Below are 25,826 nucleotides of genomic sequence, written 5' to 3'. Positions count from 1 at the left end.
CACAAATACACACACAGGTTACAAATGCACAATGTCACAGGGATTGATTAGTTTTGTGACGCAGACAAGAACCTGCAGTTTGTCACTTGAAAAACGACGCCTGGTAGTTTCACTGAACCGTAGAGTGAATTTAAAGATGATCTACCCCTGGTGGTCGGCTGAAATATAGGTCATGTTAACTGCCTGCTCCATGTTAGTTGACAGGACAGGGTACAAACAAAAAAGTACAATGGTGAATAAATGTTTCGCAAAGATGCTTCCTGTCATTTTAGGTCGTTCTCATCCCACTGATGTCTGTTCACGTGTTGTTTTTCATTTGTTATTTGATGATATAAAAACCGAGTGAAACATTATGACTGACAGACTCTGAATAACGTCAAAACCACAAGATGGAGGCAACCATATCGGAGGTATTTTAGCTTAATTTTTGTACAGTGGGAGGAAGTGGACACGCGTCTTTATTTACAATCTTTGGGAGGAACTTATACAGTTTAATAATGGGGGCGTGGCTACTGTGTCATCAGTCCAGTCGGCTACTTCATTGTATCATATTTTGAATCTGATAAAATTGTTTTGATCCACAAGTTGTGATTGTGGGTGAAGTTTACGACCACAAGCCTCAGATATAAAGAAATGTTCCCGTCAGTCTGTATCAGACTCACATCCACATGTTCTTAATGAAGGTGAGTGCACGCTCAGAGGCCATGTGATGTCAAGTACACAGCAAAGAGTTGGAAGTTTCTTGTGCACAGAAACAGTGTGAGGAGAAGAGCTAAAGTGCAATGGCACAGGTTGAGCACAAGCAGAGCAAATCTAAAACACAAGCTATTTGAGTGCGAGTTCAAGGTTCAGAGTGAAAGCATTACAAGTTCTCAAACTGGACGACCACTCTTGAATAAAGAGTGGAAGAACACACACACACACTCACACTCACACACACACACACACACACACACACGTCCTCACTTTTCGATCCATTCCTCGCATGTTTATTCTTGCAATAATAAAGTCACCACCCTCCAAACTCTCCAAAATGCAGAATATCAATCTTACTACATCTCGTGCACATCGCTCCAACACGGGCAGCAAGTGAAAGTTTGACGGACGTCCTGCGCCCACTTGACATCGCCGGGCGTTTGAGGGAGGAGTTTCGCGGGCGGTCAGTTCGAACATCCACAGCTTTGTATGCAAATGAACCGAAGATGAGAATCTCTTGTTTCCCAGGGAACTGCAGGTGGAATCCGGTTGCTGTATTCCTTTACCAACGCTAATGACTACAAGGACTCCATATCTGGTCTCTCTCTACATCTGCACAGTATGGATGTCTCTCTCCAGGCCTCATGATGCCAACAGAAATAACTAGTGGGCCAACTTTTGGATAAGATCAGAGTATGACTCAGAGGTAATTACCAGAGATTCTTATCTGTCTTCTAGGCTGCACCTCAATTACTGTAGAAACACAATAATGAACAAGAGAGGAAGGACGAGGAGGAGGGAAATGACATTATACTCCTCTTTCATCTCTCCGTTAACTACTTCTAAATGCTTTCTTGTTCATATTCTTGCAGGTGAACTCTCTCTCGCGGCTGCATTTCGTTCCTGCTAGTACTAACAGGCAAAAAAAAAAAAAACAGAAAACCAAAAGGCCCTTTTATTTTCATCTTCTCTCAAGTCTAATAAATCCGACATACGACCACTATGACGTCCAAGAAAGACGAAAAGAAGGTCAGGCTTTAGCAAGTCACTGTAAAGGAAAACATGGTTTTATCCAAACAAAAGAACGGCTCCCGATGACGGATGAAGAGACTGAAAGAGGCAACACATTACTCATAAGCAAAATAAGGCAAATTAAATTATTACTATTAGCACCTGTGAGGAGCAGAGATGTGAGTAATGGGGACGCAGCGGACGGCAGCCAGGTCAGGCAAGGCAGCGTTTGAGGCCAGGACGGATCAGTGAAACACCAGCGATCATGTCTGACAACCCCATTGGGGACTGAGGAAGAGGAAATGGAGATGGATTGGGGGGGAAGCGAGCGGGCAGGAGAAGGACGGAGTGAGACATCAGCAGAGGAAGACAGAGAGACATGGAGGAATGCAGCTACTGCTCCAAGCCTGAAAGCCCCTGATCCGCCAAGTCTGCTCCTCTTTCTCCTCGTCTCAACCACAAGCCTGAGGATTCCTTTGGCTGACTGGCATGTGGGCTTCATCTCCGCGAGGAGAAGAGGAAAGACTGCGTGTTTGTTTGCTCCCTGATTGATGATCCACAGACTCAGATCTGATCAGTGATTTGGAGGAACTTGCTGAAATAAGACAACATTAGGAACGGCAAAAAAAAAAAAAAAATTAGGAATGGATTTATAGTGCTTTAATGGGAACCGCAGACTTGTGTCTGATAAATGGATCAACTGGTAAATGCCTGTTTGGGTTGCTGTCTCCTTAGTAATTGTTGTGTCCATCATCTCTAATTCAAAACATCTCCTCTGTGTGATCTGTCCGTCCCTGCGCTACAGAATGCAGCTTCACAATATCCCGTTATCTGAATAGAACAGCATCGACTACTGAGTACGGTCAGTCCATCGGTGGCCTAAACGGAAATATCTGAAAAGCTATCGTCTATATCAGGGGTCAGCAACCTAAGGCACCATAATCATTGGCACGCAGGCGATTTCTTAATAAAGAAATGTTCAAAGGTTTTGCCGTCACGCAGCCTGTATTATTTAGCCTGATTGATGTTAACACCTCCCAGCCACTAGGTGCCAGTAATGCACCATAGGCTGGATGCCAATCGCCATTAAATAATAAGAAGCCTCCCAGCCGGCGCTGCTCGCATTTCCCACATGAATCTCCGTGAAGTGCAGCCGTTCAGGTGTACTGGTGATGGCATGCCCGCTAGCTAAAAAAAACGAAGGCACAGGCATTTCAGCCCTCATGGGCAGAAGACTAAGGCTTTGTTTTTCATAAGGACCGTGCTGTGTGCACGTAATGTTTTGAGAATAATGAATAACGTAATGAGACTCAATGAAACGTGCAGTGTCCAGGTATGAGAAGCAAACCAACTCTCTCAAAGTCTTTGAAGCAAGCTTTATCAATTCTGAATACGAGTGTGGTTGGTGGGGTTAATGACAAACTTATTATTGCAATCATAATGAGATAAACATGTTTCTTTAAAGTGTTGTTCTATATATAGCCAATATGGATGGAATAAAATGACACGTCTGTTGGAAATAATGTGGTTCAATAATAAAACTTAATATAAAAAAGTGTTGATATGGCACACTAATTCACAAGAAAATGTTACATTGGCACTTATTGTCAAAAAGGTTGCCGACCCCTGGTCTATACTTCAAACACCAGGACCAACGAGTGCAACACCGCAGTACAAGAGCAACGCACTGAACTCTGATAATCTCCGGACATTATCCGTAAATGTCCAAGTCAGTCGCTCGAGACATTCTCCGGAGACTCTCCTGCCGGCTCCCTCCAGATAATGTCCAAGCGAGCCCACTTAAGAAAACAGCAGGATGTTGTCTGGAGAATTATTCACCACGAGCGAGTGGGCATGTCGACGATGTTTCTACCACACGCCACAAGCAAGACTGAAAAAACTAAAAAAGAGAAGCCATACATGTAGACGCAACAGACAAAGACGTCCACTTGGGAAGACGAGATTCGAGATGTGCTGTGAGTAACAACACAGGAGCTCCACAGCGGAATGTGATGTCCAGTCTCCTGCTTGTTGTGCTGCCCCTCACCTCAACGCTCCAGAGATGTCTCTGTGTTGTGTTGGACAATCTCCTGCTGCACTCTTCACATGTGAAAGGCAAACTCTGCAGAAAGTCCGGACCCCGTTACGATGCCGACCGTGGAACAAGTAGCTGTAGCTTCTTGCACGTGTGTGAAACCATCAAGTGCACATTTCAGACTCTCTTACCACATTGTTGCAGCAACAGGAATCCACAGACTGTTGACAGGCAACAAACTGCATTTTATATTGAAGTCCGTATTCCTGCCAGTAATTTGGGGCAATACAAATTTGCTATTCAATAGCCTCCTGTGTCGAGGAGAAACGCACTTTGCCAAGTAGCATTAATCAAATCACCAAGAAGGCAACACACTGACAGTCTAAAAACAAAAGAGTAAAAAGATTTGTTCTGTGGGACTTGGAACAGATCACGTCTGATAAGAGAAACATTCCAACCTACTGTGGTTTGGGAGTTAGGGGTGGCGCCACTAATTCACACCTACACTTCTCTATCAACACACGATGAAATGATGAAACGCAATGTTAATCAGCTGCTCCGTTCCCTTTGGAAACACGGTGGATACCTCCGCTGGCCTGCAGAAGCCATCAGTGAGACGCAAGCTGCGGAGCGAGGGTCTGCAGCATCAGATCCTCGGCTGCAGCACCAGCGTCTTCAGAGCAGCCTGCATTTCCACACTGTGGCAGAGTAAACAAGTCTGAGAGAATACCGAGCGGAGAGGTGCGGGCCGAGAGGAAAACCGTGTGGAAGCAGATACCCATCATCTGGTGCAGATATCAAACTGGCATATCACGGAGCTGCCTAAAAATATAACTAAAGCTGTGTGTGTGTGTGTGTGTGTGTGTGTGTGTATGTGTGCGCGCTGAAGCTTGGAACAAGGGAAAGTAGGGTGTTTCTGTTTGTACCTGCCCATACAACCTCACCTATAGGGGTTGGGCAGAGACTGTGTAGGGAACTAATGCAGGTCTGTTTGCATAACCTTGTGTCATCAGGCTAAAACCTCTGGCTCCCCACACGATAACAGCAACTGTCTGACATTAGCTGACGATCTGACTGGAGAGAGGAAAATTACAGCCCATCTGTGTGTCTATGTGTTCGGGCAAGTCTGTCACTTTTTACGGATGCAAGTGCTTTCTCTATACAAACAGATAAAACTGATACAATACCAAGTTTGTTCTGTTGCTGAATGAGTAGCTTAGCAGTGTACTAATACATATATACGTATACACATACATACATATACAGGTATATATATATATATATACACACACACACACACATCTTCAACTTATAACAGTATAAGAGATGTTCCGATCCCAGGATTAGAAATGACGGTGATACGGCCAAAAAATGCCCGGTCGGCCATCGGCGAGTACGTGAGTCCATGAACTGATCCGATAAAACGTCTTTAGAGTTTCACTCTGATAAAACTGTATTTTCCTTTTGCCAGAAATCTCTTCTTAAGTTGTGCTGTCACTGGCAAGTGCTGCTTTTAGAGCGAAGAAGAAGTAAAGTAAAACGGTGACGTGTAACTCAAAAGGTCTTTTCTTTTCATAAACAGTGGCTGCACATTAACAGCTTTTTAAAAGAAGTAACTGTTGTGTATTCCTAGATTTATAGATTTTTAAGTTGCGACTGTCGGAGTCGATAATAACAGAAGTTCTATGGCCGTCGTTCTCTGTATGCAACTCAATTTGTTTCCTGGGATTATCATCATGAGTATGGTCGTAAAAATCATTTCCTTGTCGACATATTTTCTCATATTAATGATTCATTGTATTGTATTTAAAATGTCAGGAAATAGTGATAAATGACTGTTGGAATTTTACAAGGATGAAATCGGGTTAGGGGTTTCGTTTATCCAATCAACTTTCAGAAACCCAAAGCTACTCAGTTCACTATGTACGAACAAGAAAAAAATAAAATTCTCACATTTGAGAAGCAAAACATCTTTTATAAATAAGCAAGGTACGGGAATTGTATTCATAAAGTACCTTGTACCTTGTCAAGGTGTTGTACAGGGACATTAAAAAATTATAAGAAAAATGTATAAAAATTGTCAGCTTGCTTTAAAAATGAATAAAAACCTACATGTTTGATAATAATTGCAGATTAATTCTCTGTCAATCTGTTCTTGTACCAGGGAGCAGGTCAGTAGCTGGGATGATGGCGCTGTGTGTTCTACAGCTTCCAGATCCGAGGCTTTGGCACAGCGGCTGCTCTTTTGTTTCATATCAAACTGACCTCTAGGAATAAACAGGGTCACAGGAACCGCGATTAACAGTCTTTGGTAGGACTGCTGCATCACAGGAGGAAGAGGAAGGGAACTGTTCCCAGGACCTGGTCCTGGGGCAAACGAGGACAGAGGAAACGCTGCCATTCCAGTCCGCGGAGCACTTCATGTTTCTCGCTTGTGTGTAGGAATGCATAATGTATTGTGTGTGTGTGTGTGTGTGTGTGTGTGTGTATGGCTTTATGGCTGCGTAGCTACAATAACTTTGAGTGAGCCAATACAGTAATCATTAAGATATAGAGGGGTCAAGGGTGAACTGAGAAAACTCTCGTTCCCTTCACTCCTCATCACAGATATGACACCTATCCATCAATCTTTTATGTTTTACATCCTATACCCCTACCTGCCTCTCCACTTCCTGCCCCCCCACAGAATTAAGATGTTTTTTTTCAGCACATGAGGGTCGTCCTGCTCGTTCCTCAGTGTTTTTCATCTTCGTCTTCCCTTTATTTTTCTACCTCCTAATGTTTTACCTCGCTACCCCCACCCAAACGCACACAGACACACCCACACACACACACACACACACACACCCATCTAACCCCTACACTTTTCCACCTCATAACTAAGGCGAGATCTCTCTTTGTCCCACATCCTAGCAACCGGTGTGTGTACCGGATGAAAAACAACCCACCAACATACCAAGCATATGCATGCTGTACATTCATTAAGAGGCTTTTCTCCAGAGGAACGGCGGAGAAAGCAAAGGGTCACGTCAGGTCTAGGAACAGCAGTCGGGTTCGAGATAACAAACCTACAGAAAACACATTTGCTCTACATAAAAAAAAAACCCATTTAAAATCAGAACGAGTTCCTCCAACTTCCCTGTTGGACAGGAAACTGGCAACAGGGACTCCGGGGATTACAAGAACGTACTTCCACATTTTTTAAAAACCCAATTTGATTTGAATATCTTGAGCCTCAGTTTTCCCTTTGTACTGAATCTTTGAAAAGATTTTCACCAGAATGAACAGCGAAATTCAAACTATGAATGTTCATGTAAACAAGATCAATAGTTGCTGGCGGCTCTGTGAGGATGTAGAGGTGCACGCTGTGTAATGTTACTGTGTGATGTTTACCATGTTTACCATGCTGGCGTTTTCTAATTAGTAGTAAACACAGAGCTGCAGCTGATGGTTAAGTCATTAGTTCTGCAGCCATGAATCAGGAGAAATTAAATCCTGACCTGCGCTTGGCACCAGAGGAGAAGTCTGTGGATCACAAACAACATTATGTTTAACGCTGATGGATACGTGACCGTCTAAGTCAAATCACGGAGTCTCGTCCAGCCAAGCCTCTGGTCAGTAGCTGTTGTAATTCACAACAATCACCAGTCCTAATTGGTCTATATTCACTCAAAGCACTTTACACTACAGCTTTACACACAAACACATTCATACAGTGCATATGTGTGCAGAGAGATCGAACCGCCGACCTTCTGGTTAGAGGACGACCGCTCAGAATGAAGTACCTGTGTTCACACCTGGTTTCAAAATACTTGTGATCCTATGTCACTTCCTGCTCTGTATGAAAATAATCAATCAATTGTTGTTGCGTTTGCAAAGATCAACTGATGTTGTTTCTAGTTTACAGATGTGTCTGATGACAGAGAGTCAGTGAGACGACTAAATTCATTAATTAATTAAAGACAGATTTTCCTCATTTAAGAAAAGATCAGATTTCAGGACGGATGTGGGCGTGTTCAGACCCGAACTTAGCGCTGACCACTTGTGATTGGATAACTATATGGAGTCTGAACAGGGTCCATAACTATTTACAACCTCAATCAAAAAAAAACCGTCTCTCATAGATTGTTTCTGTTGATGTCTCTGATCAGTTTGAGTTAACAGGGGGAGACGTCATGATTGACAGCTGAGACTGACTGGTGATTGGTCGAGCATGGGTAATGGCTGGAACTACTCAACAATCTCTACTGGGCAGGCTCTCGCTCTAGATGACATCAAAAAGTGCAAGATGGCCGCCCGCAAATCCAGGATATTTTGGCTTCATTTTTGTACAAAGGGAAGAAGTGGGGACGTGTCATCCGTCTATATTTACAGTCAATGGATGGAGATTGTATGTGTTTCATTTCTTAAGACTTAAGGGAAGAAAGAGATTTGTAAGGTGAAGATCTACGACAAAGTTTATCCTGCAGTCATGAACCACAGCAGAGAGAGAGAGAGAGAGAGAGAGAGAGAGAGAGACACTCTGGTATTAATGAGTGGATCTGTGTTTATATCCAAGCCTGCTTTCTTACCACAGGATGCTACGTGAAAGAGACCAGCATGCAAACTTGCGACTGCTGTAGAGTAAACAGTCATTACCCAGGGCCCTCAATTTGGTGCTTTATCACCTCTCCTGGACTGGAGCTTAATATCTTTATAATGAAACCCAGATGCAGGGAGAAAAGTGGTGGAGCAAACAGAAAGGACAGGGGAACTCTGAGGAGGTAATGGGACTGGAGTTATCACCTCTCGGCTTCTTTCTCACCCATGGGAACACCGTCTGTTTGTTTAACCCAGAGGATGTGTGTGTGCACATGGACTCCTTTTTTTTGTTCAGCAATTATCAGAGGGTATTCTAGTTCTAGTTTTGCATCACAATCAAACAGATCACAATCAAAGTGAATACAATAAATGTATGTGATGAGTATGATGGGATTTGAACCCATTGCTTTCAGCCCTGTCTGTGTTGGTTTCTTCAGAAGCAGGATTTCACAGAAACAGCCAAACGAATTTCCACGAAACTTGCTGGAAGGATGTGGTAAAGTCCAGGAAAGAACTCATTAAATTTTGGAGCAGTTCCAGGAATATTTTTCTTCTCATTCTTTAACATTGTGAGACATTTTCCCAAAAGAATAATTAATGGGTCTAGATATCAGGGGACTGAAATGTGGTGCAGCTTGATTGAATATAGTTTTCTTCCATATCCAGATAACTGTGCTGTAGTTGTTGAAGGTCCTGCTGTTCTCACATGGGCTCAAACATTATCCAGAGTGTTTACTAGGAGGCCGGCAGGAGAAACTCTGGAGCATGTCCGCAGCAACTGACTCTGAGATTTGTGTTCTCACACACAGCCCCTCCAGATCATTCCAGGAGACTACCTGGAGTTCAGTGTGGGCCTGAAAGCAGCTACACAGATGACTGAAGTTACACATCTGCTCGTCGCTCTGAGTTTTGATAGTCTGGTCATTTGCGGTCACCACAACTGGACCCATAAAAGAGAGAACGCGAATGCCAGCTCCTCCTCCGTATATATACGCGATGAAAACAAGTCCAGCAGGAGTTGAAATAACTGAACAAAAACTACCGTCTGGTGTGAATCTGTGTTAGACTACCTAACCTGCAACAAAACTGTCTACAAAAAGGATTATTCAGATTCAATTGTTCACTGGATGGAAACCTGTGAGTAACACACGTCTGCTGTCTAAGGCTACATCTACATTTTAAGAGGCCATTTTAAGGCTTACGTGAGAAGAAAGTGACAAATAAAGGAAGGACACAACGAGGCTGCTAAGACCCAATCAGGAGGCGGATTTCAGTGCCTGCATCATCATTTCCAAAAAGTCTCATTTTCTAAAACACAACCCAGGAGTTTTGACTCTGAACCAGAACCAGCTGCAGTTTCAAATCTCCGTTTTAGAGGCTCGAAAACCTCTGGAGTGGTGCAGAAGTTCTGCTGCATTCCAAACTAAAACATATTAGAGTGGATGTAGCCTAAGTGTGATCCTTCAGGCATCTGAAGCTCTCTTTGTCTTCATGTTATTCAATGACCTGTGAGTTCCTCCGTTCCTGTTTTATATAAACCGCCGTGGAGACCTTGAAAAACTGTTGTACAAGTTTCATCATTTACTTTTGTTATTAAAAGGAGCAGAGTTTTGAACCTGGGGGAGACGGCGCTGGCAGCGCTCCGCGGGCCTTGGCTCGGGCAGTCGCTAATATTTCACACTCATAACACTTTCGAGGCTAAACTGACAAGGTGTAAAAAACTCACAAATCATGAGCTCTGCTGTCAAAGACGTAGTTACCGAGTCAGAAGAATAATATTAGGTAAAAATGTAATGCAAATAGTTTTTATGAGCGAATCCATCTATCAGAAACCAGACATTTATACAAGTTTAATCCTGCTCTAATAAGCCTAACAAGGCAGATTCCAAACAGCTCTAGAGTAACTAGTGCAACATCCTTAACTGTTACTGCTCATACTTAACATCCTGGCTGCGGCGTATTGAAATGTTAACCTCTATTTTATTCACTCTTGGCACCTCTGGCTGTTTATCATTCGTAGTCGGTGCCAAAGCATCTACAGGTCTGCTTGTTTTATTCTTCAAAGCAGATCAACATGGTAATAGTCGCTCGCAGAGCTGCAGTGCTAATTCTGAAATGGGAACCGTATGTGCATTCTTTGGAAAAAGAAATGAGGGCTCAAATGAGAGGTGTTAAAATTTCTCTAATTGTATTTTCCTCTTGGAAGTGTTTCATGTTCCCAAAGTAGACCATTAGATCCAAAAGGAATGGCTCTGCTGATGGATAATAGGAAAGAATTTTTTAAACCTTTATTCAACCAGGAAAAACGCAAAAGGAGACAAAATTGTGAAGAAATAGAAATCAACTTTCAAAACTGAAGCTTTGTAAGCAGGCAGGTTGAAGCGATGCATCGTAGGGAGTCCGTCTCTAGTTCTTACTTTGGATTTAAAAGCATTTAATGAAATGGATTCCTCAAGCTTCAAGTGCTTCTGCAGCGTATAACAGGCCACAGGTGCAGCACAGACAGAACCAAGACGTTCTGAGGACGCTGAGAGCTTCCTCCAGTTCTTCTCTAAGTCGAATCTCCACTTCTGACATTTTCTGGATACGAACGCTGCCACCTTCTGCTTTGACGTCATTCGGAGCCGGAGTCTGTGCAGCGGTGATCGGTGACTGGAGCGTCAAGATCTCGCTGCTACGCGTGCTCAGTCTCAGCTGTCAATCATGTTGTTTCACCCCGTTTTTAATAGGATCTAATAACTAACTAACCCATGTTGACATGGTGCAACATATGCGTGTATACACCTTTAAGACATTTGGGTGCTTCTACCATTTGAAGTATTTTCCGTTTCTTGTCAAGACATGTGACTGATCGAAATACATCGTGATTCGCTGAAATGTTCGTGGGAAAGGTGAAATTCACTATAGGTGACGTGGCTTGTTTTTCAGAGCAGTGATATTCGTAGAAACAAATATGAAAACAACGGCAGATTCAGACCCAGACGATGTTCCTGCTGACCGAGGCTCAGTCGTTAAGGGACAGGACGAGGAGGACGAGGAGGACGAGGAAGAGTTTAGGGAAAACACAATGATTGACAATAGAAGCCAAATGTTTAAGCTACAGAATATCTTTATTCTAAGTTTCTTCCTGCTTCAGGAAACGTTAGTAATTCTTTCTGCTCTTCAGAAAACCCACAGGTTTCTGTTTTCTAACAACGCACTGGTTTCAGAGTGCGTCATCTTTCAGCACCTTAAGTCTAAATGGGTTAATATGTTGTTAGCTCAGCTACTTGTTGATCTATAGGGACCAGAATATGAGAGCATGCTGCAAGAATTAGCCAATAAGAGCCATATTAATGCACTCCACATCCTCATAGAGCTCGACTGCCTTAAATATGACAGTGTGGAAAATAACATGAGCGAAGGGGCCATATTAAAAAAAAGCTTCCCTGTTGAGTGGAGGTGCGTGTGAAGTTGTCAAAAGTTGCTGGTTTCTTAGAAAGCTTACCCTTCGTGCCAAACCCAGGGCAATGTAGCACTTCTCCCCGGCATCAACGATCTCTACTTCATAATAGTGGCAGCGGGTGGTCAGGGGCTGACGGGCCTGGGCCAAACCCACGTCCATGATGCTCTTTCCTTTGCCAACATACTCCAAGAGCTGAGGAAGGCAATAAAAAGAGGGAGAGAGAGAGAGAGAGGAATGGGGTTCAGAATTTAAGAGATAAAATAAAAAGCGACAAACCAAACAAAAATATGCTATTATACAGGCTCAGATTATCCACTGAGTTATTGTTCTTTCATCAGCTTGTTAAATGTGACGCGTGATGTAACATCCAGAGCTGCGTCCAAACCTCCAGGTCGGATTCCATAACAACGGCAGAACCTGTGAATTTATTAAACATCACGTCTCGTTTTTAGTGAGGCATCAATTAGGGCAAGAAACTAACTAAATTCGTTTCAGGTTTTTTCTTCCTGGCTAACGTTAGCATGCACGGGTCTTGTTTAAACTGTTCCACCATCTGAGATGCACAATTACAGAAGAGGACAAATCACTGAGGCATCTTGAAAATACTAGAACTTGGACCTGAACTCATGTCAACACGTTCACTTCCATCATATGTCATTTTTCACAGGAAGCGAAGACAACCTGTTCTGACTTGAACACTCTGATGAGCTTTTGCACAACGTTTTGCACATTTTAACGACTTTGGTTGTTTTCAGACCTGAACTTCGCACTGACCACTGGTGACTGGATCACTCAGGACGGATGTTAAGACCACAGCATTCTGTCAAAGACCCCGTTCAGACTTGGTATTCAGTTTCTGAGGAAACCGACTTCCAGCAGTCGTGTACTTTTCCTGCCTCACTCTTTAGAAAAGGTTCGTCAGGCGACCTGACACAAAGGGCCAGCAGGTCGGCTTCGTGAGGTGGAAAGTTGAGATGGAGACAAAAGATGGTCACAGCAGATCAAGCTTGGGCAGGATCCTAAGCCCAGTGTTGTTCAAGAGGAGAAGGACTTACCCGTGCAACTCGCTTTTGCAAGTGCGCCCTCAGTGAGTGGGCACCGTGGTAGATTGACACCTGCAAATCCAGTCCAACCCTCACTGAACCGCCCATTCAACAAGTATGAACAACCATTGGAGACGGCCCCGCATGTTACCTGATAATGAAATTACTTTCAGGTCTATTTTGATCCTAAGCATCTAAACAGGTGAAGCTGGGTGAGTACAGGTGAGTGGGTGGGCAGCTAGGCAACCACAAAGCCTTTAGGCTGAACAGTGTTTCCATGACATGTGAGTCCATGTGTGTGAGTGAGTGAGAAGAATACGCCCCCGGCTTGAAAGACCAGGATGACAGACAAGGTGGGGGTGGACAAAACTACTTCTGTTATTCAGCCTCTGTGTGTGTGTGTGTGTGTGTGTGTGTGTGTGTGTGTGTGTGTGTGTGTGTGTGTGTGTGTGTGTGTGTGTGTGTGTGTGTGTGTGTGCACGTGTGCTTGCCTGCGTGCGTGTAAAGCCGCCTGGGTGTGCTATGTTTCACTAGCCAGACACTTGAAGGACACACCTGGTGGGAACAGCTATTCAACATCTACGTCAAGTGGCTCAATGAACTTATTACCATTTTCCATTTCTGTTATTCCCTGTTGCTTAGTGATCCATCAAACTGAGAACTCCTCAGAAACGAAGCGAACACAGGCGAAAAGTTTCATTTCTGTCTCCGACCTTGATGATGGATTAAACCTTTTGCTGAGAACTTGTGTGTGTGTGTAGTTTCTGTGTGGCCATAAATTATACGAGTTCAGGTGGACTGCCAAACGTCACTGAGAGAAATGCAACAATCACCCGTGATTTTCAACAGTGCTTCATGTCCAGAACGCTTCATTTGACTTAGTATTCAACTCATTCCACTTAAAAAATAATACATTTGCTTGTTTGTCAGCAGGATAACACAAAAACTGCACAATGGTTTCTTATGAAACTTGGAGGCTGGGACATGAGCCAAAAAAGAAATGATTTCCCAAATAATAACTCATGGACCTTGATGCATGTTTAAATGACTGATATCTAAGAGTGCATGATGATTCAGGGGACTGTTTGGCTGTGGTGGACGTTCGCCTCCTCCACAGAGTTTATCTCTTCATCTTGGTTTGTTTGTTTTGCTATTAGTTAGTAGAATTACGCAAAAGCCACTGGACAGATTAACAAACTAGGTGGAAGGATGTGGAATGAGTCAGGAACTGTTTTGGTATAGATCCAGATCAGGGGGCAGATCCAGGAAGTTTTTTTTTAAACTTTCTTCAACATTTTAGTTTATTTCTCAGGAATCAATTCATGGTTCTTGATGATAAAAAAATCATGTTTTAGAGACTGATATTTATGAGTGTGTGCAATTTGATGGTAGTTGGAAGAGCAGCACATACACTGGTTTGGCTTTACAGGATTATTAAGCTAACGCCCGTGGCACTGATTATGTAATTCCATCAGTCTGGTTGCATAAAGCTGCAGAAAAAAAATCTGTCTCCATTGTCTGGTTGAGACAATTCCAACAGTATTTAAAGAGACACTACACTTTTTTTGAGCTGTGAACTTAACTTAATGACAGTTCTTTGATGAAATAAATGAATTATGGTTTAAATATCACATTTATTACCTTTAGTTAAAAAGATCTGCATGTATAGTTTGAACATGGCTCATGGAGCAAGAGAAACACTCTGTAACTGCATATTATTCACCACAATGTAAGAGCTGCCGTCTGACAGTCTCATGAGTACTAATGTCTCCAAACCCGGCTTCACCTTCATGCCAGGACAACGGCTGTTCTTTGAGAGGACAGGAGGGAAGTTTCAGTTTGATGTACACTCAGTCACACCCTTTTATTTGCTTCTTGCTGCTGAGTAATGAAGGAGGAAAGAAACAAGGGGGCAGAAGAAGAGAGACGCAGCTCTGAGCGAAATAAACCTCACTGTGATAGCTGATGATAATCTCTCTCTCTCTCTCTCTCTCTCTCTCTCTCTCTCTCTCTCTCTCTCTCTCTCTCTCTCTCTCTCTCTCTCTCTCTCTCTCTCTCTCTCTCTCTCTCTCTCTCTCTCTCTCTCTCCCCTGTAATTCCGAGTGTGGAGAACGGTGGTGGTGGTGTGCGAGGCCATGTTTTGTTGAGGTGCTGCCTGGGAAACAGATGCAACGCCCAAAGAGTGGTCCTGCCAGCTTCCTGTCACAGCTAATGGGGGAACTTATAGAAACTGAAATGAGGAGACCTCCTCTTTATTCTCTTCTTCATTAACTCGATTAGACATCACATAACAGTTGGTGAGTCAACATAGCTCAGCTGCTTTTATGTGTTTATTCTTTCCATTACACGTTGTCCTCTCTCTGGGTTGCTTCTTTGGGATTTTGTAACTAAATTCCTTTGTAAAAGTATATTTTAGTCGGCTTTTCCTCGCCTTCTACCTTTTTTCCTTCATTGCAACGACTTTATTTAATAAATCCTCACTATAAGTGTGATCAAAAATTACAACATAACTACATGACAGATACAGAGCAACTGTGCCACTTTGATTTGGAAAGTACATGAGCTGCTTCTGGCCTCGGGAACAGTGGCTGTGCTTCCCTGCTCCAATTAATATCCCATTTGGGTTAGATGGCCTCCAGTAGCTTAATGGGACTTGTCCATCAGTCTCTGTTTTGTGCAAAGAACAACCAAGATGAATATCTCTGTAATGTGTCATGTGACATTACAAGCACTTTCATGGGGACTGACATGAAAACACAAAGTGAAACCTGGCACCAAAAGATGTGCAAAATAAATAAAAAAAAACAGCTGTAATTGGCATGTGAGTACAATCTGTTACAAAACAAGGGGACCTTTGTCTCGGATGCAGCATCACATCTGCAGCAACACTGTGAAGAAGAATTTAAAATAATAGCGCATCACTCACAGCAGGATATTAACATTATCGTGCCAGACGGAGCATCAGGCAGCAAACACCACCTCATATGGTCTCACTCAATCTCAAGAGGAACCGGATGTTAACTAAACGTAAAGACTACGGTGCAAGAACTTGCTCTAATGTTAGTAGCTTTGCAGCGGCAAAAAAATATATATATATATATATATCAGAAGGCTGAAGATACAGTCGAGCTGGTTGGTCTTCAGCGAGAACTAGAGGAGAGATTTTAACGTTAAGTTTGAACATTTGTCAACAGAAGAATGTTAGCAAACATTCTCCTCAGGGCTATGTCTTGGTAGCACTATCATCTATCATCTGCTGCAGGATTAACACGATCTTGTCTCGATCACTGTGAAAGAACTGAAGTACTCGCAATCGTAACCGTCCAGACTTCAAGATTTAAACTCCTACAGGTTTTGGTTGTACCTGAAGCCAAGTGGGACGTCCTGAGTGCTCAGGACCAGACTAACATGGAGAATATCTCTGTACTTTACTCGCCCCCCCCCCCCCCCCCCACAGAATGATGCTGACATCACAGTTGAATGGATATTAGACAGGTGATGAGTGATGCCTGGTTTCCTCCAGGCCAAACTGCTCACTCTTACTCTCATCAAAGAGTCCTTAAGAAGCTTTCATGTGTGTTTCTCTCAGAAGAGGCTGTGATATAAAGTCCAGATCTGTGCAGTGCTGCACTGAGACTTGTTCTTCTGCAGGAAGTCTGAAGGTCACCCCAAGGTCCCTCTGCCATGGTGGCTCAGTTTGAACATCCAGCTCCTGAAGAGTCCTGGAATGTTTCAGACTTCTTACCAGTGCAGTGCCCATTGAGTTCAAAAGTTCAGAGGTTTTCAAAAATAAAAGCTCTGTAATTCTGCTCGATATAAAGCACTGCAGCAAAAAAATCTAATATTGTGCTTTTACTTTGTAAAAGAGGAAATGATTCTATGAATGTTGCAGCCATGGTGGAGATGTCATGTCTTGAGTGTCAGTTTCTCAGTCTGATATGGTGAAATAAAAATAATCTTATTATCAAAATGATCTGAAGGGGCAGATATTGCCGCCAGTTGCCGACCACTGCTGTAAGTTATCCAATGACGTGGAAGAAGACATGTTTAACTAGTTAAGGAACACTGCCCTGCCTCCACTGACTGCAGTAGCTGTTTGCCTTTCTATTGTTATCATTATGATTGCGTGTATTGCAGTTACTGCGACCTTATGGCTGTGGTGGTAGATGTTTTAGACTGAAACGATCAGTGGAACATGCCACAGTAGAGACGCCTCAATGTCACAGCAAATCAAGACTTGTGTCAATGTGAACAAAAACCTTTTTAAACTTCTGTTATTGCTTCGTCATTATGAGATTTCTGGATTGGTGAGGAGAAAAAGGCTAAATGTATTCTAGCTCAAGGTTGCATCACAACACAACGTGAAGAGGTCTGAACACTTTGAGTGAACTGTACAGTTACTTTGCGGATTTAATCAATCAATCGTCCCTGTGCGATTCCCGTTGAAACCTGTGAGAACCAAGGACCTACATTGTTGCCCTTCACCAACACCTCATCACTCATGGGCCATGTGGAGCTTTTCATCACCTTTTAATACATTCCTTTTATTATCACAGTTACCACTGCTGGGAAGATGTTACCCAAATTAACCTGCAGGCTCGGATGCCGGCAAGTATTTCCACCGGCGCTGATTTATTTGGACAAAGTCGTAAAAAGTTACGACTCTACAGGAACGTTGTATAAAAACACAGCGTTACTCTTGAGTAAGAGCTACGAGTACAAGAAATTCAGTTATACTTCATGTATTGTTGTATTTTAGTGGAAAGGATGAAACTGTAAATCACAACTACACCTTTAAAAAAAAACTTCCATCTGACACAAAGACTCAATAATTGGATTCAACAAGAAAGTGTCAGAAATACAGAGAAGCAGACAAATGAATGTGTTCATGATTAGCACCAGGTTCACTGACGCAGCATCGAATGCTGTCAAATATCAAAGACTGGAAAAAATGGCTATCGTAGGCTAGTTATGCTGAAATAGAAAAACTCAGTACTCTTGTAAACTAATAAAAGTTTTACTTACATTGTTTTATTTACCAAAATATATTGTGTCTATCACTGAGGTCTAACAAATTTGATATATGTATTTCCTTCTTCATAAAACATTTGCAAAACCAAACATTTTGTATTATATTATATTGTTTACTACCTTATTAAGCCCGAGAAGGCAAATTGTGATTTGTGAATATAACACAAATACAATTCGATTGATCTTTTGTCTGCATCTCTGTACATCTTGGTGAGTTAACACCATCTGTATGAGTAATGAGTAAATGGGAAGTTTATAACATTTAGATCATATAATGATTATTAAATCCCTGAGGTGTATTTTCTTCGTCATAAAACATTTTTCAAAGTAAAACAAAGTCAGGTCAGGGGAGCATGACTCGTTTGTTTTTTGTACAAAGTAAAATACATAGCTTTGATAGAGGTAATAAAATCCACAGGAACACTTTGTGTGAAGAAATTAAAAAACATAACTTCTTAAATACATAATTTAACCTCTTTGTTCTCCAAACGCCCTAATTGTGGCTGAACCGTAACAATATATAATGATTCTTGCTCGATCACACCTCCAGAGAAATGGAGCTTACAACCAGCTGCGTATCACAAAGCTGTAAACAAATAAGTTGCATGTTGCAGTGGGTGTGGAACCGTGTGAGGAGCGCAGCTGAAGCTGGAGCGCAGGAAATCTGCCCAAGCAACTAAATATCTGAGTGCAAGCGCACAGTTCGAGCACAAGCGGAGCAGAGCTAAGCACACGCAGGGTCCATCTGAGTGCGAGCGCCGGGTTTTGAGTGAGAGCTTTACAACATCTGAACGTGAAATCAACAAGTCCTCAAACTGAAAGACCACGTTTTGAATAAAGAAAGTTAAAAAAACTTAGTTGACCAGCCGGCCCAACGCTTGAACTTAAAACTAATACAGTTATTATACAACGGTACATTGTTATTCAGCTTTTCAGTGCAATTGCACAGGGATCTATTCAAATTTGATTAATGAAGTTATTCCTGGTTTATTCTTTCCTTACGCTGCTCAGGTCAGAGAACTGGAGCCAATCATCACTGAGCCACTGGCTGCAACAACTTGATAGGCAAGTCGTCCACTTTCCTCAAACAGCAGTGTCATGTTGGGATTCTAACATCTTCTGGAATCTATTGTTCCAAGAGGAAGACAGGAAACAGGAAACCTGCATAGGTGCTGCAGAGCAATGAGGATAATTAAAATCTAAAAAACACACACACTTGATCTGCTCAGACAGAAGAGCAGGTGCTGTGAATGGATACAACAATATGTAGACTGGTTTTTAAAAAAAATCTTAACTGCTCAGCAAAAAAAATTGTGTCAGAGGGTAAGAAGCATACTTCCTGAAGAGTTTTAATCTCCTCGTGGAGGGGAGAGGTGGAAAGAGAGGGGGGGGGGGAGCGAGAGAACACGAGATGTGCCAGTAAACTTGGGAAAACCGATAACTGCCGACTCAGGTGCCGTCCACTTACTCATCGGCCCGCTCATCCGCAGCTGAGGGGATTAACTCGGTGGGCACAGCGACTGCCGGGACAACGCAGGAGGCCGAGGATTGGAGGCCTGCGTTCACACTGAGCCGCACGTACGCACTGGAAACTCAGCCAAATGTCTCCTCTCAAGACAAACAGCAGAGCAGCAGCACGGCGGCAAGCGAAAAATAAACCATATTTCATTTCAGATTACTACGAAACAGGCCCTGTTTGCCTAAGACACAGTCCACTGGCAAGACAAAGGTATAGAAAGAAAGTCCAACAATCCATATGCGATGAGGTAACTGTACAGAAATCAAGAAGTCACTTCAGCTGGAGAAGAATGTTAAATTTATTGGTGTTTAACAAAAGGCCTGAACAGATCAATCAAGTCTTTGTGTTCTAAGCTCGACCTGTCGAAGGAGCTCAGGGACAAAACAGCTGTTTGAGTTCATGTCATGTGATCAAATAGATTTCCTTTCTGCTGTTAAACACCAATTTAACAAGTTCTATTTTTAGTTACCAACCAAGAACATCCTGCTGTGCTGAACAGAACATTACTGGCTGGGTGATAAATGACCGTTTCACCAGTTGGGCTTGTTCACATTATGTAATATTATATTATATAAAAGGCAAAATGTGCAACTCGAGTTGAACTCTGTTGCGTGTTACTGTAGGTCGCTGCATGTGAGACCATTTGTAACAATGAAGATGACGACTCTTAGGGAATGAGAGTTTCCTCCGTCTGGTTCCAAGTTGTCAACTTCTGACCTCACCACACTTTAATTGATCAGTTCAGCACAAGATAAACTGTGTGAGGACAAGAAAATTAAATCCTGTATTTTATATAATAAGGCTATTGATTTATCATGGTTGATAATAATAATGGGCTCTTTTCATCCCAACTCCCAGCAGCTCACACTTTATCATCCGAGAGACGATTTCACGTATCTCAAAGTTTACTATTATTAGTGTTTATGACCGTAATGAAAACCATGAAAATAAAAGATTTGAATTCCTACATGGTGTCTGACAGTAATTTAAATGTGCAGTAATTTGCCAGAAACCCACAAATCACTGATGATTTCAGACTGAGATTATTAACACAACCCTAACAAGCAGCGGACTAATGGTTACTTTTAATCACTAACCCATGTCCATATAATTTAGGCATGTCTGTGTGTGGGTTCCAGTCTGACACGTAACAAACCTGAGGCAACAACAAATGAAGTAACTGAGGTTTCTCCACTGATGGTCCTTTGACAGACAGATATCAGTCTCTTCAAAATGCCTGATTTTAAATTCAAAGTGAAGGTGAAAAGATATTCCTGGGTCCACCCCCCCGATTCAGATCCGCACCGAAATTGAATGGGTTCTCTCTTCACCCCCCACTTGAACATGCACCGTGTTTGACTGCTTGCGTGACCTCTGGCCTCGGCATGAAACACTGAAACTGTTATTTAGTGTTAAATGATTGTACTTTTCTTTATTATGAGATTTTGTTATGTAAATTTGCTGAGGGTTTTGCCCATATTTAAATCTGTACCATATCTATCGATGTATTCTATCTTCTATACTATCTATAAGTATACTTTGAACTCTTGACAGTTATATGTTAAATCTCCAATTTGTCTGATCAGTTCTGGCATCGGAAAAAACCCAAACATTGCTCAACGCCACCGGACACATGAGGACACTGAGGAGAGAAGGTAGTGAAATATTTGGTGAGGTAGGTATGATGATAGTGGGCAGAAATCTCGGATCAGACACCCACCTATCTAAACAGGAGTGGCACCCCCCCCCCCCTCTCCCCAAACTGTAATGTAAACAATTCACAAAGGCCACGATTTAGCTGCAGACAAGTCACTACCATCACCATTGTGCTCCGTGCATTCTGCGGCTTTGCGCTCCTCAGTACTGCCTCATCAAAAGCATACCAGTCAGGAAAGTCATTCCTCTTGCAGCAATCTTTCCCGTCACCCTGTTTTTTTCCCCCCTCTCCTCTTAACAATCAGTAAGGACAGCTATCATCCGGAACAGTGATTATCCACACTTATCAAATAGCAACCTGTAAAAACTATTCCACTGTTTTGACCGAATGTTTGCGAGGTGCTGCTGGGTGAGACAAACCACTGACGAGCCGCAGAGGTGTAATTCATCTGTGGCAACCCAGCGATAGATACATAAGTCATCGGAAACCACCACGACTGGAAATATCTGTTGCAAGCCGCATGTGTGAAAAAAGGAGGAAAAACATTTCGGTGCCTGTTAAAATATACACCTCACAGCTCGAGGCCTGACAGCTAAAATGTTATTAAAATCCATAGGAGCTTTGTAAATATGGAGCAAAGAGGAGGAGGAGGAGGAGAAGAGAGGAAACAAGGATGGGGGAGAGGAAAAGTGGAACAGTGGAGACCAAACAAGGAGAGGAGGGAAAAGGATAGTGGAAAGGAAAAGAAGCACGACGAGGGGGAGAGGAGATGAGAAGAGAGATGAGAGAAAGAAAGGAGGAAAGGAGACAAGAGGAGAGGAGAAGAGAGGAAGAGAGGAGATGAAGATGGGGAGCGATGAGATGAAAGGAGAGGAGAGGAAAGTAAAAGAGGAGGCTAGGAAGAGAGGAGGAGAGGAGGAGAAGAGATGAGGAGAAAGAGTAAAAGAGAAGGCTAGGAAGAGAGGAGAGGAGAGGAGAGGAGAGCGTAGATCCAAAGTAGACACTTGGAAAAGTTGAGGCAAAGCTTTGGTTAAAACCACTCAATGAAGTGAATTAGAAGTCAAAACCAACACAGAGATTAAGTGAGACCACCTTGTGGCTGACATAATGTTCTGCTCTTAAAACCTAATCTTACCTCATTTTAATCCTGCTCCTCAAACATGTCTGGCCTTCAAAACAAACCTCTACTTTACTTTAACTCCTCGTCCTGTATTTTTATTTCCTCGGCCACACTTTGCTTTTCTTTCGCTTGTTGCTCTTTCTCAACAAACTTTCTCTTGCTACATCCACACAAAGACATTTTTATTTTAAAGGATCACCTCTGCTTCAGATGCGCCCGGCGTCCACACGACTCCGGAGTTTTAGAGCCGCTAACATGGAGAAGTTCGGAAGTTTGGTAAAACAGATATTTGGAAACTATGACGTAGACACACAGCCTCTTGCTGATTGGGTGATTTCTGTCTAGATGTAGACTTCACTGATTCGTGAGGTTCCTATCACATGACCCCCTCCCCGGCTACCAGTGTATAACACAACAGGGATAATCAGTTTCAAGTGTTGGTCACCCTGTTGTCTCTGTAATAGAACTGCATACAGATCAGCTGGCACGTGCACGCCCAGTGTACGTGAGTGGTCACGTGATATGCGTTTATATGCATGTTACTATGGACTTGGATTAAAACTGATACGGAGCCAAAACACTTGTGTGGACAGAGATCGTTTTAGTTTGAAAACGCCTTTTTCAAACGTGAGTGTAGCCTCTGTGGTTACAGGGAGCAGCTACTGTTACAACTCCCACAGCTTTCCCTGTCTCCAGGGTGAACTTGTCAGGACTTGACAACCTTATCTGTTTGACTGTTATCACCCTGACAATAGAGACCACATCACGGACCTGGAGGCTAATGGCTGCTTGCTCATTAGGAAAAAAAGAAAACCTGAGAAAAAGAAAAAGGAGAGAAGAGAAAGAAATCAGTGTTGGACTGTCGGGCCAACCGTGCAGCCGGGCGCTCCAGCTGTGAAAACCTCCAACCACATAAGAAAGAGTGGAAGATTCCTTGGAGTCCCCTTACTCCACTTATTGAAATTTTACAACCTGGTGGGCTGCCAGGCACTTGGCTCTGGCAACACGTCTCATGCCATTGCCACTCCTCGGTCCAGAAAAACAGAAAAAGGGAGACAGACAGAAAAACAGAGAGCAAGACTGCTAATTGAATCATCCCTCTCATCTGCTCTCGGAGAAGACGGTGGCCTCGGCGCTGTATGTCGTGTGACGGATGTTTGTGTGCGAGGAGACGCACGTTTATCACACGGCCTGAGCGTCACCTCCGCCGGGTCGATGAGAGACCGGCCTGTCGTCCTGTGGTTTGTGAAGTGGGAGCAGGGGCCGATGAGAGCTCGCACCTCAACACAGAACAAAGGTGTTACAGTTCACTCCTGTAAAGTGGCGGGTATGCGGCGCCCTGATACATCTGATGACAAAGTTGTTTCCAACAATGAGCACCATTCACGTGGCTGATAGAAGCTACTTGAATCATAGTTTAGTCTGTGTCTGAGAAAACAACCCTGCACCTGAACTCTGCCAAATGTCGGTCATTATTAATCACTGTGCGACGCTTGAATTTGGCCCGAAGCAAAAGGTGGAAAAAAATCTGTTATGCTATTTAACAAAGAGACTAATTAGCCTTGCTAGCTGGCTGTGTCAGCAGGTTGGTCCACCATTTGGTTCAGGGTGAAATATCTGAATCGTTAAACGACTTTAATGTGACAGGAGGACGAAGACTAAAGACGTTTGTGATCACCTGACTTTTACTTCTAGTGACACCATCAGGTTCCCATTTCTGGATTCAGGTGAAATGTCTCTGTTGGATGGAGCGAAGAGGAAATATGTGTCAACTTGCCATATTCTAGTTTGTCCCACCGCAGTTTCATTATGAACGCGTGTGGCTCGTGCTGTCGTGCTGTCACGCTCTCGCACTACCACTCGCTCGCGCTATGGCCCATAATGTTTTTACCGTTCACACAGACACTCAGACCTCATAGCTTCAGCTGCAGTTGGGGCACCAATGCAGTTTACTCTCACGCCAGAACTTATCTTTCACTCTTAGTCTGTGCACCTGTCACTCAGAGTGAAAACAACCCTGTAACCACCATAGATTGAATAAATTCAGTGGGAGACGCTGATTCATATTCATTTGTGGCTAAAGACAAAATAAAACCAACAGTCTAGACGCTGATGCTGCATCTTTTCGTTAATGCACGCGTTGAATGTCCGGATGTGGCCATGAGCGTTAATGTTTTTTTTAATCCTTGGTAACAATGAGCAACTGTGATTTAGTTTTTTTCTTCATATCGTGCAAGATACAACAGAGACAGCGAGTGAGGGAGCTTCTCAGTTTCCTGTGCTTTCATGACGTCCAACATGTCTCACCAGAAAAGAACATAAAGGCAAACTCTACTGGCGACGGTGAAGGAGTCCGTCTTCATTTTTAGGTCTAAAAGAGGGAAGCCTCTCGTTTATTAATTCTGAAGTATCAAGTATCTTTTTCATATTTTTCGCTTTTGTGAACTAGTTCTGACAGAATCATAGACAAACCCTAACTGTGTCTTCGGGCCGAACGCAAAGGGAACTTTAGAGACAGTGCAATTGCGAAGTCAATGGAACAATACGACTCGACACAAGTTTGCTGCAAAATCGGACAAAACTACCTAACAGAAATAACTAGAACAGGAGCAGGATGGAAGTCAAAGCTGCTCAGACAGAGAAGGCAAAAACATTCCTGTACCGTTTTCCACAAACACAATAAGTAGCCTAACCTCCCTCGCTGCATCACCAGATGAAGAAGTGTCCTGATCTGACACAGCTGAGAGACTAGAAACCTGATCAGGCTTGCAGGAGGTAATTACAGTGCACAGAAAAATAAATAACTCTATAGTGTGCGATGCAATGCAACACAAAGGTCCTGAAATAAGTAGTATTAGAAACACCTCTCATGAGGCACGTAGATGAAGTCATCATCACAAAGTAAAGTTGTGTTTAAATCAAAACTATAGAGCTCACCAGCATTGATTTTCTGTAGAGATATGATTATCAGCAAAAACATTTCTCCTGTAGAAGTCACAAGTTCCGATCATATCAATTGAGGTTTAAGAAAAACGTGTTCTATTATTGATGTTGAGGAGAAGAACTACCCTACCCACAATCCTCAGGTGTGACAGTGACATCTCTGACCGATGGAGCTCGGTGTCACCATGGAAATGTTTATCACACCACGAAAACTAGCCGGCTATGATTGGATGGTTCAGTGTTACAATACTATGATACTACACAGCATGAAACACTAATCACAAACAGACAACACACAATATATAACAACAAACAACAAGGTTAAAGAAGAGAATCACTGGAAGTCGTTCTTTTTTCCATTTTCCAATATTTCTTTGCTCTGAATCTAGTTTTATGGTCACAATTCATCTGGTGGTTAGTCGGCCTGGTTCCAGACTTTAAACTCTTTTTAGGATTTTCTGAAACGTCACTGGTGAAAATGAATGTGAAATGTATTTTCTGAACCACAGCCTGTAACAAGCAGAGTACCTTTAGGCATTTATCACATCAAGTCAAACTATAGACAGATGTCAGTCCATCACCGATACATCACTATCATCACCTTTCATCCTCATTTGTTTGCTTTTTCTGTCGGTCAGATCATTTGCAGAATTACGCAAAAACTACAAGACACATTACCACGAAACTTGATGTGTGATTCGGTGCAGATCCAAACAAAATGTGGATCTAGCGAATTTAAATGTGG

The 25,826-nt window shown here is 42.8% G+C and overlaps 1 protein-coding gene across 1 annotated transcript in view; it reads right to left on the bottom strand.

Moving 5' to 3' along the window:
* The window catches only part of spryd3 (SPRY domain containing 3), a 51,249-nt gene that overhangs the window by 12,820 nt on the left and 12,603 nt on the right, over window positions 1–25,826 (bottom strand). Inside the window, exon 7 of the mRNA XM_034590583.1 lies at window positions 11,811–11,960. Coding sequence (XP_034446474.1) covers window positions 11,811–11,960 — 150 coding nt within the window. The remainder of the gene's footprint in view (window positions 1–11,810; window positions 11,961–25,826) is intronic.

Source organism: Hippoglossus hippoglossus, chromosome 7 (genome assembly GCF_009819705.1).
Source record: "Hippoglossus hippoglossus isolate fHipHip1 chromosome 7, fHipHip1.pri, whole genome shotgun sequence".
Taxonomy (NCBI): domain Eukaryota; kingdom Metazoa; phylum Chordata; class Actinopteri; order Pleuronectiformes; family Pleuronectidae; genus Hippoglossus; species Hippoglossus hippoglossus.
Note: the sequence above shows the minus strand (reverse complement) of the source record. Positions and strands in the feature narration are given on the sequence as shown.